The sequence below is a fragment of the Bombus terrestris genome, chromosome 4 (genome assembly GCF_910591885.1).
Source record: "Bombus terrestris chromosome 4, iyBomTerr1.2, whole genome shotgun sequence".
Classification (NCBI taxonomy): Eukaryota; Metazoa; Arthropoda; class Insecta; order Hymenoptera; family Apidae; genus Bombus; species Bombus terrestris.
The window spans coordinates 11,895,371-11,910,703 of record NC_063272.1 but is presented as its reverse complement, the minus strand read 5'-3'; the positions used below and the strand labels follow the sequence as shown (position 1 = coordinate 11,910,703).

The 15,333-nt window shown below is 35.6% G+C and overlaps 1 protein-coding gene across 12 annotated transcripts in view; it reads right to left on the bottom strand.

Annotated features, from left to right (window-relative positions):
• Positions 1–1,210: 1,210 nt before the first annotated feature.
• Positions 1,211–15,333, bottom strand: part of LOC105665673 — a 123,302-nt gene continuing 109,179 nt past the window's right edge. For 3 of the 12 annotated variants that reach the window (XM_048405382.1, XM_048405384.1, XM_048405383.1), the window contains exons 2-6: positions 11,527–12,933; positions 11,116–11,214; positions 10,182–10,883; positions 9,380–9,535; positions 1,211–6,851 (exon numbers count right to left, since the gene is read on the bottom strand). In XM_048405382.1, the coding sequence (XP_048261339.1) occupies positions 6,537–6,851; positions 9,380–9,535; positions 10,182–10,883; positions 11,116–11,214; positions 11,527–12,933 (2,679 nt within the window). In that variant the 3' untranslated portion in view covers positions 1,211–6,536. Of the gene's footprint in view, positions 6,852–8,468; positions 8,556–8,966; positions 9,089–9,379; positions 9,536–10,181; positions 10,884–11,115; positions 11,215–11,526; positions 12,934–15,333 lie in introns of those variants that run through there. The other 9 variants (XR_007223907.1, XR_007223906.1, XM_048405385.1 and 6 more) reach the window with 9 other exon arrangements.

Here is a 15,333-nt window from a genome sequence, read left to right as displayed (position 1 = left end):
GCAATAGCTCTTCTTGAACGTGAAAGCTGAAGTTCATTATCTATTGTCTGTTTCTTTGCTAACCGTGGAATATCAAACATTTCTAATTACTGTCTGTATCTTCTAGCACAATAGCTTTAAATTGCCCATAAATGAATAAAACGTTCACAGTACAGTAATTGCCGCGTCCTTCGTTCACCAGATGTAAGACGGAAAAAATTTCCTTACGAGAAATTCCTGTGTACTGTTAACTTGATTTCAGTGTGAAGCAAATTTATCCTCTTCTATTTTTGTAAATTTGTGTACTGTACAAAGGATTTAGATAAGACAAAACGTCTTAGAGGAGGGCAGGGGGCATAATTAGATATTTCTGTCGTCTTGAAAGTAATGTTAATCGTGTACTGTTAGAAATAAAATTGTGACTAACGGGGGAACATATTTCTTTTTAAATTATTGTTGCTCATTTTCTTCGCAGAAAATACAATTGGCTAGAGATAAATGTTTGTTAACCTATCATAAATTGTAAGTTTGAATAAAATTGAAATTAAATTATTAAGTGAGGTAAAATATGTAAACGCGCGTACAAAATGTTGTACACATTATTGAAATTTTAATTTTGTTCAATTTTTAGAACAACTTACCTAATTACTTGAAGGGTAATAATTAAAGCGTCTTCAATAAATATTCATATGTAATAATTATACATGCAGTGACGGGATATGATAATTATACGTTGACAACCTGAATATGGTTAACATAACTTTGCTGTAAACAAACATCGATGGCTATTCGAACAAAGCTAAAACTTCTGCAAGTTTCAGAAACTTTATAGAGAACTAAAAATACCACCTAATGTGAGATTAAAAAATTCATTATTCGAGTTTATGATAATAAATAAATGTACACTTATAAATTTAATTTACTTGAAAAAAATAAAGTTTGAAAAATTAGAAGTGTTTCGTCAGCGTTAAAGGATCACAGGTAACTAAAAAGCGCAGTATTTGGCTGAAAAAGAAGAATTCTTCACTAAAGAAGAATTAAGAAATTCATAATTGAAGAAATAGTAACTTGATAGATAGATTACTTGAAGGGCTTGGAAACAAATAACGACAATGTTATTTATGTCATTAAAAATGACCATCGCGAAGTAAAATTATCAGAAACAAATCAATGGATATACATAACAAGAGATACATCTTTTCTAGAGCAGGAAACGAAAAACTACATTCGCTACGTAATATCGTATTTATTAATCGGATCACATTATCGCAGATATCGTTACACAGATTCATCTGTACATTTAAACTAACTTTCTTTAAATAATTCACGATGCCGTAATACGTATATACATATACAAATTGTGTCGGGTGTGGTATCGATAATAAAACCATCGTTTAGTCAGTGAGCCGAAGCACGGTGGCACGAACCCGATAATAAGTCTAATAATCAATTATAATACAACGACGATGAAGGTACTATCATCGAGAAAAAAGGAAGCTGCTAAGGTCGGCGCAGTCCGCTCGACACTCTCATCGCTCTCGTTCTCACAGTCATCAATTAAGGTATAAAAATAATAGCCTCCAGTCAGCACACTAAATTAGTCCGCCAACTGTACATATACGAATGTGCAGAATTGATATCTGAGCATTTATCGTCCTTCGTTTCTCTTTCTTTATTCGCATTTATGCGTTTTCGTCTCGCGACACAAAGATAGCGGCTAAAAAACGGAAACTCATTCGCAAGTCACACGGCTTCGGTTTTGGTTTTTCATTCTCCCTTTCATTCTCTCTTTTGCTCTTTGTTACGCGCTCACACATTCGCACAATCTCTCCTTTGCTATTCGCGTAAAAATAGTTAGGCACTAAAACAATAATATAAGTAAAGTCCGTCAGTCCTATGTAAGTTCAGCTAAAAGTTAATCACATGTTTCTTCTTTTAATCATTTTTTTCTTCTCTCTCTCTCTCTTTCTTCGTACAGTTAACATCCGTTGTAATAACTAGGATCACTGTGATTAAACGCACGAATGCTCGATGTCTTGACGGTTGCTAACCCTTTTTCCCTTACTTTTTATAAATAACGAAATTGGTTGAAGCAAGGAACTGTGTGGTACGTAGTGTTTCTTACCGAGTCGTTACATTCAAGTCATACGATCTGACTAATTCTAGGTCCGTTGACCTATCAGTCTACCTCACGACAGCGAATATGCTTCCTCTTTTTATAGCAAAAACGACATGCTTCTCTTTGACGTTCTCTTTTCTCGCTTTTTCAACACGCAGTTATTATTCGTTTATTTCTTCTTCTCTTGTTTTTATTAAACGTGTATATTTTTAAGTGAGAATATCTGGGACATTTGAAGATTCGAAAAATTTCGAAGAAAAAAAAATTCTCTTCTTGATGTAATCATATTTTGAGGAAATTGAACGGAGAATGAGAATTTTTAGGAGTATGATTAAAAGTATTTTGTCGTACGCTGCAGAAATATGAAGCTGGAAGCAAGCAAAGTATGAATACAGAATATACGAGAGAAATATATTAGGTGGGTAATGGCTCTGGACTTCATTACATAGTTTCTAACGTTTAGTTCTCGAGGAAACCAAAACGAATGGATAGAATAAAGCAAGGATAGAGGCAGGGAAAAGAGCAATAAGATGCGAGGAGAAAACCAAACGATTAAATAAGTATAAAATAATACAAGAATCTTGAAGGGAAATAGATAGGAAGAAGATAAGAAGTCGAACTGGGAAGAAATTAGAGACACATACCACAGACAGAAAATGACAGGTATTAAAGAAGTACAAATGGAAAAAAGAAGAGAGAAAGACCTTGCTGAAGCCCCAGCGCAAATGAACAGAACAGAGCAGTTACAATGGTAATATAGTGGAATAGTAGAAATAACACGCATTATAAGGAAATTAGAGATAACTAAAGAATGAAATATTTAAATGAGCACTACGAAAGCAAAGATCAAAGCATACTGCCAGGTTCAGATGTGCAAACGAAGAAAGAGGAAATATGTGTGTAGTGAAGAAGGAAGAAGTCACTGGAACATATGCTGCATGAATGTAAAAAGGTGAAAGTAACACAGTTAAAGGAACAGTAAAAGAAATACTAAAACAGGGAGAGAAAAAAGGAGCGGAATGAATGCGTTTACTGCTGGAAAAACGAAGAAACAAGGAAGGACAATTCAAAGAAAAGACAATTCAAGAATACTCTTGAAACTAGATTCCACACGTAACACACACACACACGCACGCGCACACACACACAGAATAAATGCAACGCCTCATCTTGAGCTCGAAGGGTATGAAGTAAATCTAATTATTAGTATAAATTGAGAAAAACTAAATACGATAGCGACATTGATTATAGTTTGGATAATTCTAGATATAATTTAATTTGTTTTTCTAATTATATTTTTAATACTTATATATAATTTAAATATTCAATATAATTTACAGTTTGGTCCAGGAAAAAAGTAAAATGTCCATCTTTTTAGAACTTTAGATAAATAAAAATAATATGAGAGTATTTTTAGATATTGTTAAACTTGAATAATTATAATAATTTTGAATAAAAAAAAGTCATTTGAACAAAGGATAAGAATTCTTCGAATATTGAAAAATGCCCCAAACAAACACTTAATCGCAACAATCATTGAGAAATTTCTACACGACTCGATTAGAGGAAAGTTTGACAGTTAGTTAAGTTCTAAAATTTATGAATATTTATATTGCAGTGACCAAGGATATTGTCAAAGATACATTTTCACACTATCTCACCCGATATGTGTGTTCCTACGAAAAGCTTTTATACAATCAATTCGTACACTCGACCAGGCTTCTTTCTGTGCTTCTTCATTTTTTCCCTTCCAGAATTTCCAAGGAAGAATTTCTAGAGACTCAAGAATCGCGATTTTCGAAAGGGTGTCCTTATGAATTTTCTTCTTTACATATGAAGATATTCTCTTCTCTATGTATATGAAAATCTGCGCGATTGTACGACATTTCACACGCACACAATAAATAAATTACATTAATCACAACGCAAGTTTAAATGAAAGGTACAAATGCTATATGGAATACGAAACTGTCGAATTTGCAGCATGGAATGTGTTAGTAATATCATTTGTGTTCGACTATTATTAATCTTTTCATGCCTACTTACATACAATGAGGGAAATAGGTAATTTATAATTTTCTATTATGTCAAATATTGAAGTAAATAATATTTTATCAACAAATTATGACTTTGAAATGATAAGATAACAGAGTGATATTTTTACTTCTATTTTATAATTAATATTATAATATGTTTTATACAATGATACAAAATTTTCATTAATATCAATACAAGGAATTGAATATTTATAAATGAATGGCAAATGTATTTGTAATTTTGGACTCATGATGGAGAAAATTAATTAAAACAAAATTTTCAGTAAAATGGCAAACGGCAAATACGTAGATTCATTATTCTATTGCTGCCCATTTTACGAATATTTTGTTCTTATTTATTTTCTCTATCGAAAGTTTAAACATATTATATTCCAAAAATTGTAATACAGCAAGTAAAAATATTATAACTGTTATTTTGAAAAAGTAGAATATTTTTCAATAAATTTACAAGGATAATTTTGATAAAATAAGAAAATAATGTCTCGCATGAAAAGACTAATAGAACCAATTCGGTGTAAATGGAAAGCATATAAATATCGAAAACATTTCCATCACGTTATTTATAATTCTATACAAAAGATGATTCGACAATAACAAGAGCAATTTTGTAGCAGCAGATAAAGATACAGTCTTAAGGTATAAAGATACAAATCTGAAATGCACGGATGTATACATTTCAAAAAGTCCATCAATGATTACATGAGAATGACAAAAAACTTGTTGTCTATTGGACTGGTTTATCAAGTAATTAAAAGTTTGTCGAACAAACTTATTCTTGAAGTTGGTTGCCTAAGTATGCACAACTGCGTGGTGCAGTATATGATACGAAAAAAATGCAATTCATCGATTTATAAAAATCTTTTAAAGTGGACCCTATTAAAATACAAATTATATTTCTCAAAATACTTCAAATCTTCTATCAATAAAAAGATGTCAGAATTAACTGAATACTTATTGGACAATTAACAAACCCAATAATAAAAGTAGTTCATTTCTTTTTCACAATTAACGATGTTGCAGTATTTGAAATTGAAGATATCTTTTAAATATATCATGGATACAGTGAAAGTCCATTTATAATATATTTTAAGATTTTCACTCATTGTCTAAAGTTAATCAAGAAAAACCATATCCACCGTTGAATGTGTCGTATATTTCGCATTAATTTTTATAAAATTCGCATTATTTATATTAGCAACTTGTTATAATATGTTACATGTAATTCAAAGTTGGTAAACAATGAAAATGTATAAATGTATGTATTAATTTCTAAAGTTTGAAAAAGGTAACTTTGGTTTAATTTGACCAAAGTTCATAGAAAAAATGTCATTTTTTAAAATTATATTATTTCATATTATTCGATCGATTATCGATTGATAAAATTATTTTGGCTCACATTCTCCGATTAGTAAGTTGATATCATAAAGTTGCTCGCATGTATCAAAAAAGAAATTAAATTGACGATAATTTTCCCAATCATTATCATCTGTCGCCATGATCTTTTTCATCGGACTATCAAAAAATACATACATATTTTGAATGTTGCACTTTCAACAAATGAGAAAATTTGGACCGAAAATTTGATATATCAATATATCTTCCATTCGACACTGCAAATGAACACACATCGGTGTATATACCATACGTGATTTTCAATCTGTTTGTGTAAACGTATATAATTTTCATACTCGAATTAGAAATCAATCAATTTCATGTCAGTTATTAATAGAATTCCATAGTGTCTGAAATAAAGTCTAATTCATTAACTGCATATGAAAATCACAAAAATGTACCGAAAATGTGAAGTAAAAGTGGAACAATGAATAGAATGAGATGATAAATGGAGCAATCAGCTTCTATAAAAATAGTCTATGGTCGTCAATCTCACTGTATACTAAAGAATCTTGATGCTTCAAGCTCGCAGTTCATGATCTACAACATTATTTCCTTGGCAAAAAATTTGTTTTCTTGTCAGATTTTTCTTTCGCTTAAAACAAAGGTAATAAAACATAATAAACTGCAACTTTGAGAAGAAATTATATAAAATTCTATACACGAATTAAACAATACTTCAGAAACTTTGCTAGTCACAATAGACGTAGAAAATAGAAATATGTACTTGTAAGATAAAATCAATGTTATAGATTCGTAATAATCGAAATAATCTTCAGCACTTGAAGCTTAATATAAGCTTCCTTAATCGTTAAACTACATAATACTCGGATTAATTTAAACTCGTAACTATTGAGTTTCTTATTCAAGCGCAGAATATATCTTTCTTTATCTTCAAATGTCTTTCTTCTTATCAATTAAACGAGCCAACCCACCAAGATTCTTTAAATATTTTCATTGACAAGTTGACAAACGACGAACTTCCCGTTTTAGCTATCATTTGAAATCGGATGACACTCGAGCGAATCGCATTCAGCAAGTCCTTCGCCACGACGAAGAGAAAACTCGTCTGATAAGAGGCTTTCTGGCAACATAGCTGCTGAATCTATGCTATCGAAATAACGATGGGGCCAGACAGAACTCTGTCGGAAACGTCTGATTGGCGAACCAATGATAAATTCCACTTTGGTCGTACCGGTCACCGATGAAGTCTCTTGATTCAAGGAGTCCGGATACAAAGAGGAATCGCTGTGCCGGAAGCTGCCGTTCGTTGAGCACCAAGAACTCGGTGGTTCGGTGCAACTCTGAAAAACATCAATGCCTATTATTGATTTTTGTTCCACTTGCTTCTACCTGCGAACGAGTACTCGATTTTTCATGATTTGCACGTAGCTTGTATTTCACTGCGTTTCAATTCCTCTGAGGCAAAATACACAACAAAATCCCACAATGATCAGTGCTCTTATACCGTCTCTGGTATTTTACATGATACGTACTAATATGATGACTATCGAAAGTGTCTCTAATATATGAGAATGCGGTGTGCGTACGAGATAAACGGAAGTTTTCTGAACCACTTTTGAATGTTTCTGAATGTCTGAAGTCCGATACAGATATCTGCAGTGACGATCGAAAGTTCGGAAGGTATCTCTCAGAGGTATACTACATATTTGTTAGATTAGACGTTTGAGAAAGTTCGATGAAAAGATTTGATACAGTTTGTATAACCATATGCTTCTATAAAATGTAACTGATAATTACAATACGTTATTAGTAATTTTAATATAAACTAATAATGAGTGGTTTCAGATTTACCACTTTCTAATTATTATTGAGAAAGAGTCTTGAGAAATTCTATATGAGTATATGTAGTTTCACATGATTTAATTAGAATAATTAAAGAAACTGTTTTAATAATTAAGTTTATGCCTAATTCGCGATTATAGCGCAAATAAAATTTGAATTTTTTATGAGATTAGCTCTGTTCAATTTCTAATAACAAGGAAATACAAGCCAGTTACTTTGTCTCGTTAGATATGAAAAGGAGAAGAAATACGATTTAAAATCTCACTGTATAAAGCATAATAAGGTAAATATAAATTCGATGTGCAGAAATTCAATTTAAAGGAAGTGTAAAAAGCATAAAACAGTATAAAAATAAAAAACATGAAAAATACATAAAGCATAGAATACTGTGCAAATTCTTACTTTCTCTTATAATATTGAATTGTTGCATCAAATAATAATAGATCATTATATTTCTTATTTGTTACTTCAAACATTATTTATCGATAAATCTTATACCTTTTATCTTTATTAGCAATTATATCTTATAAATATTTTTTCCTAAAATTTCTTTTCAAAATCTCCTGATAAGAAGAAAAGGCAATACGTATTAGAATTAAAAATATTTTTACTCTAAACTTAACTGTTCTTGAATTAATTTTGTCTGCATGAGTAACTTACCAATGCACAATTGAATCGAACATCCGATCGTCACTGCAAATATCAAGAAGACCGGTCGCATTTTAAAGAGTGCAATGAAAAACGACGAGATTGTAAATTAGTATTTAATTCGTAGTATCACGTAGCACTGGACGTGAGGTGGACAATGAACCGCAAGGCCAAGCAGGTAAGCGTGTGGTCGATTCATTTTCCTTTACATCAATCATTATAAGTACGAATCTGCGAGCCACGTCATGGCTCTCGAGGCTATATCCGCATACAAGCAACGCTAGCAAATAAGATCAAACTTGAGCAAATGAAAGAGCAAACAAACTGAAAGATTAATGGACATTCAAAACGAGGGAATCTTCGCTAGCGCGGCGTGAAAATTTACGGTAATATCGTGTTCGACGTGCGTGCTCAAATAAATTGCCCGTTTCTTTTTGAATTCATAACTGCAATAAATATAATCTTACGACAAAGTGGTGGAGAGACGGAGATATCGACGTCAGGATGGTCGAAGAGCCAAATTATCCCCGACATTCGCTTTCCGATAAAATTATCTGTCGAATTTTATGATTTATTACTACAAGAATATTGTAGATTTTACTTACATTAAACATTAATCGTTTCACCTTAATTTGTTTTCAATTATTCGAGTCACAAAATTCGACAAAGTACATTATATCAATTTGCATGCATCTTTTTGTTGCAAAATATAACTAATACTACTATGGGGTCAATAAGAAAAAGGAAATCAGGTCATAATCAATATTTTATGTAGGAAGATGTGTTCAATGGGGTGGTATTTAAGTATTCAATGAGTCAGTATATTGAAAGTATAGCAAATCAGATAAATCCCCAAATGAAATGTGTGAGAAACTGAGACGTCAAGTGATATAAGAGCTAAGATTACAGATTAAAGTTTAATCATATGAGTATTCCCAATCTGAGTTATCATCAAGTTATAATACCTTATGCAATTTCATAACATTCGATTACTCAAATCCTCCCATACGTAGAAATGCAACTAATGTCTTTTAAGTATGAACGTATGTTAAGGTCGCGTGTCGCAAGTGCTGCTACTTTTTCTTCACTGAAATAAAACAAGGAAAGTAATATAATATATGGCTGATACCGTGAGAACCAATTCAACTAATTTAGATGGAGATTGAAGGGAGGCTTACTACGGGTGCGTGCGCATGCCAAGAACTAAAGTGAAAATAATAAATAAATAAAAAATAAAAAAAAAAGGAGGACAACTACAAATGTGTGTACTACTTGACGAGACGAGAAAACAGGAAGATGAGGATAAAAACAGGCTCATAGCTCACCACATCCAGGAAGAAGCATCGAAGCAAATGATAATAAAAGAAGCATAACTTACGAGAAAAACCGGCGGCACGCGAGAAGGGGCCATTTTCTGTATTGGACCGCCGGGGACGGGCTCGAACGCACGCTCGCCTGCGCTCCAGATCAGACATTTTGGTTGTGGATCGTCGGGCGATTCGTCGTAATTAAGACAAATGTCGGTCGAGAGTCTCTGTATACGTCAGAGTTTCAATAACGTTTTCAGGAATGATCGAGTGTGTCATAGAGGATGATTAGATCGGAAACGATTCCACATTTCGATAGATAAGAGTTAACGCACGTTAAGGACGAGTGCTGTCGCGGAGGAAAGCGTGGACCGCGGCGAAGAGGACGACGAAAGATAGGACCGATAGTGAGTTTAAAGAACGTTTTGTGAGTGTGACGCGACGATCAGAAGTAGAACCAGCGTTTGACTGAGAAAGATTGATTATACATTGGTACACGGATGGCGCAAGGGGTGAATAGAGAATAGTAAAGATTAGCGAGTCAGCTGTATAACCGATGAAACAAATAAATTCAATCGACTATAAGTAGCTACAGTGGATGACCCTTGGTCGTTGGTTAACCGGGCTGTCTTTTTGTTGTTTTATGGTGAGCACAAGTCAGCGTGTCGAGACGGGAGAAAATTAGAAGGTCCGAGAGGCGTAGGAGACGGACTCGGTTCGAAGGGGGCCGCAATTAGAAGCAGCAGATATCCCTAACAGTGACTACTGGCCGTCCTGGAGAAGAGGATACTGGTGGACTCTCTACTACATCGGGCCGTTGGACAACGATGACTTCAGCCAGTTGCTCCAAAAAAATTGCTTTACGGATCGTACCTTGCCGTTTTCGGTATCAACAGATGTTGACGCGCGGGCCAGGCTGTAGGAACGGCGTGCAGGGGCGGGCGGTCTTCGAGGAGGAGTCGTCCCCGGGGATGAGGACGTGCCGAGGTTGTTAGACTCCAGCGAGTCTCGGGCGCGGGACAGCGAGGAGGATTTGTTTAAGGAGTCTCGGCTGGAATTGTTACGCGGCAGGGACCTGTTCAGGGACTCCCTGTTTGTCTCCTTGCTGTTTCCGGTCCCGTTATTATTCCCACCGGCGGTGCCGTTGTTGTTGTTACTATTCTTGGTCAGGCTTTTGTTCCCAAGGGAATCTCGATTTGAGTCACGAGCCTTCGACAAAGACTTGCCACCATGACTGTCGCGACTAGAATCACGCGGTGGCCTTGTTAACGACTTCAACGATTCCTTGCTGTCGTTTCTTCCGTGGCTAGGTGGTCTGGGTGCTGCTGCCTTCGTCGTAGCACCGGGTAAAGGTATACGGCTAGGACGTCGCCGGGGCGACGGTTTCACCTCGACGGCTTGATGATGATCGCGAGCCGATTCTGTGCTACTTCCTGGCTCGAGACCATTCTGCTCACACCTTGGCTGATCACCGTCCGCCTCCGGATCTATTTCCGTTGGTGGTCGTTGCTGAAGTCTTTCTAGTACGCGAACGCGCGCTCGTGTACCTTCCAATTCGATGTTTCTCTCTTCCAGCTGGAATATATATTAAGATGTCAAAATTTCGATGGATACAAGTAAACATAGTTAAGCGAGTGATCTAGAATTTCGGAAAATATATTCGATTATCTATAATTAAAGTGTTGAACACATATTATGTACTTAGTATTCGTTTATCTAATGTCTATACGTATGAATATTTACGTATTTTCATAATTAATCATTTATCGTATAAACGTAATTAAAATTATGTAATTATATAAATTACCTGGAAACGCAAATCGTCGTTTTCCTCCCGTGCCTTGTCTAATCGTTCGGAAAGAGTTTCTGTACTTTTTTGTACTTCATCTAACCTTTTTTGTAGGACCTGCAAAATATCGATTTATCTTATAACATTTTCATTCAAATATGTGTATGATCTGTCATATAGGAAGAACTACACTCAATACAACGATATCTGATATTTCATACCCTACCACTCAAACACAAAGTTAATGAATTTTTTATATGTTGTTAATTCTTCTTGTTATATGTTGTTAATTCTTATTTCTGGAAATAACCAATCACTGGGAAAAGTTAATCTCAAAATTGATTATAATGCCTTTACTTTACAAATTATATTAAAATCCTAGGAAATTAGATTTTGAAGGAAGAAATTTTATAAATTTCAGCTACTTACCTGATTATGGACGGTAGTAGTGATTAAATGCCGCTGCAGCTCAAGAGGTGAGTTTTCTCGTAGAATGGCAGCTATCTTCTTCGAGTCGACATCCTTAACGTGCGCAACTCTGGTAGGTGACACAAGGACGGAATCCAACGCACCCAGACGTGCTCTCCTTTCATTTACACTCGCCTCGACATCGATGTCGCGTAGCTCCTCATTATGAGCGGTGACGTCCAACAAAACGTTCTTCTCTATGGTCCTTGTTCGGAAGCGACTTTTATGAGCCTTTGTGGACGTCGCAACCGACGCAAACGCCGAAGACTTGCTTTTAATATTGCTAACGTTATTGCTTTTCGGTGGCGAGACGACAGGCGCCGCGGATGCGATGGGTTGCAACCTCTGAGCACCTGGCGCAAGGACGTCCGCAGATGCTTCGCTCAGTCCAGCCCGGAGTCGATCCTCGAGACCAGTTTTCAACGCAGATAACGCGGCTAACTCGGATTGAAGTTCCTGCGCTCTAGCTCGACTAGATATCGTCTCTGCCTCGAGCTCTGCCACCTTGTCCAGAAGTTGCTCCTTCTCCCTCCTCAGCGTTACTACTTGAGAATCTTTGTCTTTATCCTGTTTATCCTCTTCGGTCGGTATTGTCGTTGTTTTTTCATCCTCCAGACATGTAACCTTTCTTACAGCATCCAAGATATCGGTAGATGCTAGATCTTCAGATGCTACGCTCTCTAATCGACCTTGCAAACATTCTACCTCTTCTCTGAGCCTGATTCCCTTACGATGGATCACGTCCAGAAGATTCCACAGCTCGTCTTCCGCCTCGTCGAGAACAGTAGGTCTAGGACTATTCGGCCTTGGTGCTATCGCTGTCGAAGCACTGTCCTTGGAAGATGTTTCCGTGCTAAAGCCAGAATCCTGGACCGTGGCGCTACAGTTGTTTTTCGTGCCGCCACTGTGCGAATTACTGCGACTCCTCGGCAACGAAGACGACGAAGATTCAGCACCTTCGCGCGGGACTCGTCTCCTAACCTTCCCGGGCTCCCATTCGTTGATTCGTCTCGATGATGGACTGGATAGCGGTAAAGGGATGTGAGAATTTTGCGTGCAGGACGATGACGTCACAGACGCTCCCGCGGATGCCGTCGCGGCCATCTTGTGCCGGAGGTTTGGGAACGTCTCGATGACGAGGTCCCGGAACTCGAGAAGGGCGCCGACCTCATTCTGGAGCTCCTGCAGGGCGATCAAGGACTTCGCCTGCTCGTTTATCAGGTAGTGAAAAGGACCTGGTCGTAGGGGCATGCAATCCATGCCACCGCCACTGCTACTGTTTCCACCGCCACTGCTGCTGTTTCCACCGCTGCCAGTACCACTGACGCTTCCGACGGCGCCTTCTGTTAAGCCAGTGCCAATGCCACACTATGTAAACAAACAGATGCAAAGGTCAAATGTTGGTATATATATATATGTGTGTGTATTTTGTTTATCTTTTTATTAGGTTGTCCGAAAAGTTCATTTCGTTTTATAAGAAAATAATAGACGCACAATGTTTTTTGTTTTATATTAGTTTATGGAACTATACACGAGCATAATAATAGAAATATAACGAAATGGATTATACCTAATTCAATAAAATAATATAAAACAGAAATTGTTGTTCATCTATTATCACCTTATGAAACGAAAGAAACTTTTCGGACAACCTAATATATTTGTTTGGGTTCAACGATACAACATTTGGAAATTTGTGATTAATTATTATCATTAGATGATGTTTTAAGGGTGAGTGCAATCAATCTTTGTGATTCTATGCATTGAGCAACGTGTTTCAATTTTTTCGAGTTGCGATATCTTATTATAATAATCAAACATCTCGCACGTCTTTTGTTTTATTTTAGTGTATTTTGTTTTTAGAGAATGAATTTAATTGCAAATCGATTGCAATGGAAATTCTAAAATTATTAAAGGCGTGCTATAGAAAATAATACAAATAACGTGGAATATTTATTTACCACATCTTCACTACGAACTTTGTGGCAACCGAATATTTTAAAATATATATATATAATATCTATTCAATACTTTTGTCAATTATAACTTCATTTTATAACATTATGCTATATTTTCGTACCGCCTACCTTTCAAACTTTCTTTAATACCGTAAATTTAATGAACATGACATTAAATATAAATGTGTTTAAACAAATTGATTGGTAGATGATATTGCATGTTTTTATTAAATTTTTCTTATAAAGTAGGCGGCATTCGTCTCGTGTTTGACTTCCATAGCTAAGACGCACGAGCTGTAATAACTAAGTTTCTAATTTTTCTAACAATGAGAAATTGCTACTAAATTATTATACATGTTTTCCAAGATAATGTTCCAAAAAAGGAAAACTTGTTCGAAAACGTCTTCGAAGGGCATTAAGATCATACTCATTTAATCTGCTATAACAGGAACATTATTTACTTTGGAGAAAAGATTATACTTGATTACAGTTTCTTGTTTGATACGAAAGGAAGAATAATTGCTCCAAATAAGCTTTTTGGTGTCGGTACAATAATTCGAGAATAAAACACACTAGTGCAGTGATAAATAGGTAAATTACAGACTTTAAAAAGTACATTTGTTTTGTAGAAATATTTTTAATCCTAAAATTAGGAGACAGGTTTCAAAATTCACAATACAACCGGGAAGAAACTCTAGGTCAAAAAATATAAAATATAAAATGAAATTGTTTCGTATGAATTTTATTGTTTCAGAAAATTTACCTTGGATATTCTTGCGTGCATCTAACTATGTCATAATCAAACTCAATCTCCTTTTTCATTCTATTTAAAGTCGTCTCGACTACCATGGTCATTTCGAATACGAGGTATCACACGAAAAGGTTCTATTCTACGTTTTCGATTACTTTTTCACACAGAATCACTCCCTTTCCGGCTATAGTGTCGTGATTGCAGGCGCACCCTAGATATATATGGAACTTTCGAACAATAATTATTACCAGTTATTCGCTGTAACAGCAAAGAACCAAGCAATGAGAATTTAATACAACGGAAATGAGTTTCTGCATAACTGGTGCTTGCATAATTCAAGTTCTTCAATCAGGGTTCTCATTAATGCAACAATGAAGCCGCAAATGAATAATAATATATGTAAGTATTTTATACAAGAAACTGTATTAGTGCATATTACATTACGAATAAAGTAAACCAAAGTTTAACTTTTTTCCGATCTTTGCAAAACTCTTCGAAAATTTGTTTAAGTTTAATAAGAATAAAAAGGAATTGTTACGGAGAATCAAAGATTTTCTTAAAACATTAAAAGTCCGGTCTCGAGTTTTTGCTTCGTTGAAACGAAAGCGAGATTGGGATATAATAAATTGAAGGATTGCAGCAGGATTAAGAGACATAGGAATAAATCCAAGGTGTTAGAGCTCCGAAGACAGTATAATCACGTTGCGACGATGCAATATGACTGCAGGTGAGGACGAGGGTACGGTAGAATGCATCTAGGAACGATACAAACGCAGGAGAAACGTCAACTTTCTTGAGCGAAAATAACACGTGAGCAGAGATGGAAGTTAATCGCGTACATGCTCACGAAACGCAAAACGCGTGACAGGTGTTGTCGCGTGTAAGACGTGTCTCGGTGTTCCGTCTGTTTCACTCGATTGTCATCTCTTACATGCCACGGCTCTGCGACACCGCGAGCACGCGAAATCGTCCTGCTAATCTGGGTAATTTATTGCCTTCGAAAGTACAATTTCTACCTTTGGTTTGGGTTAGGTTTTTTAAGGCCCTCGCAGACTGATT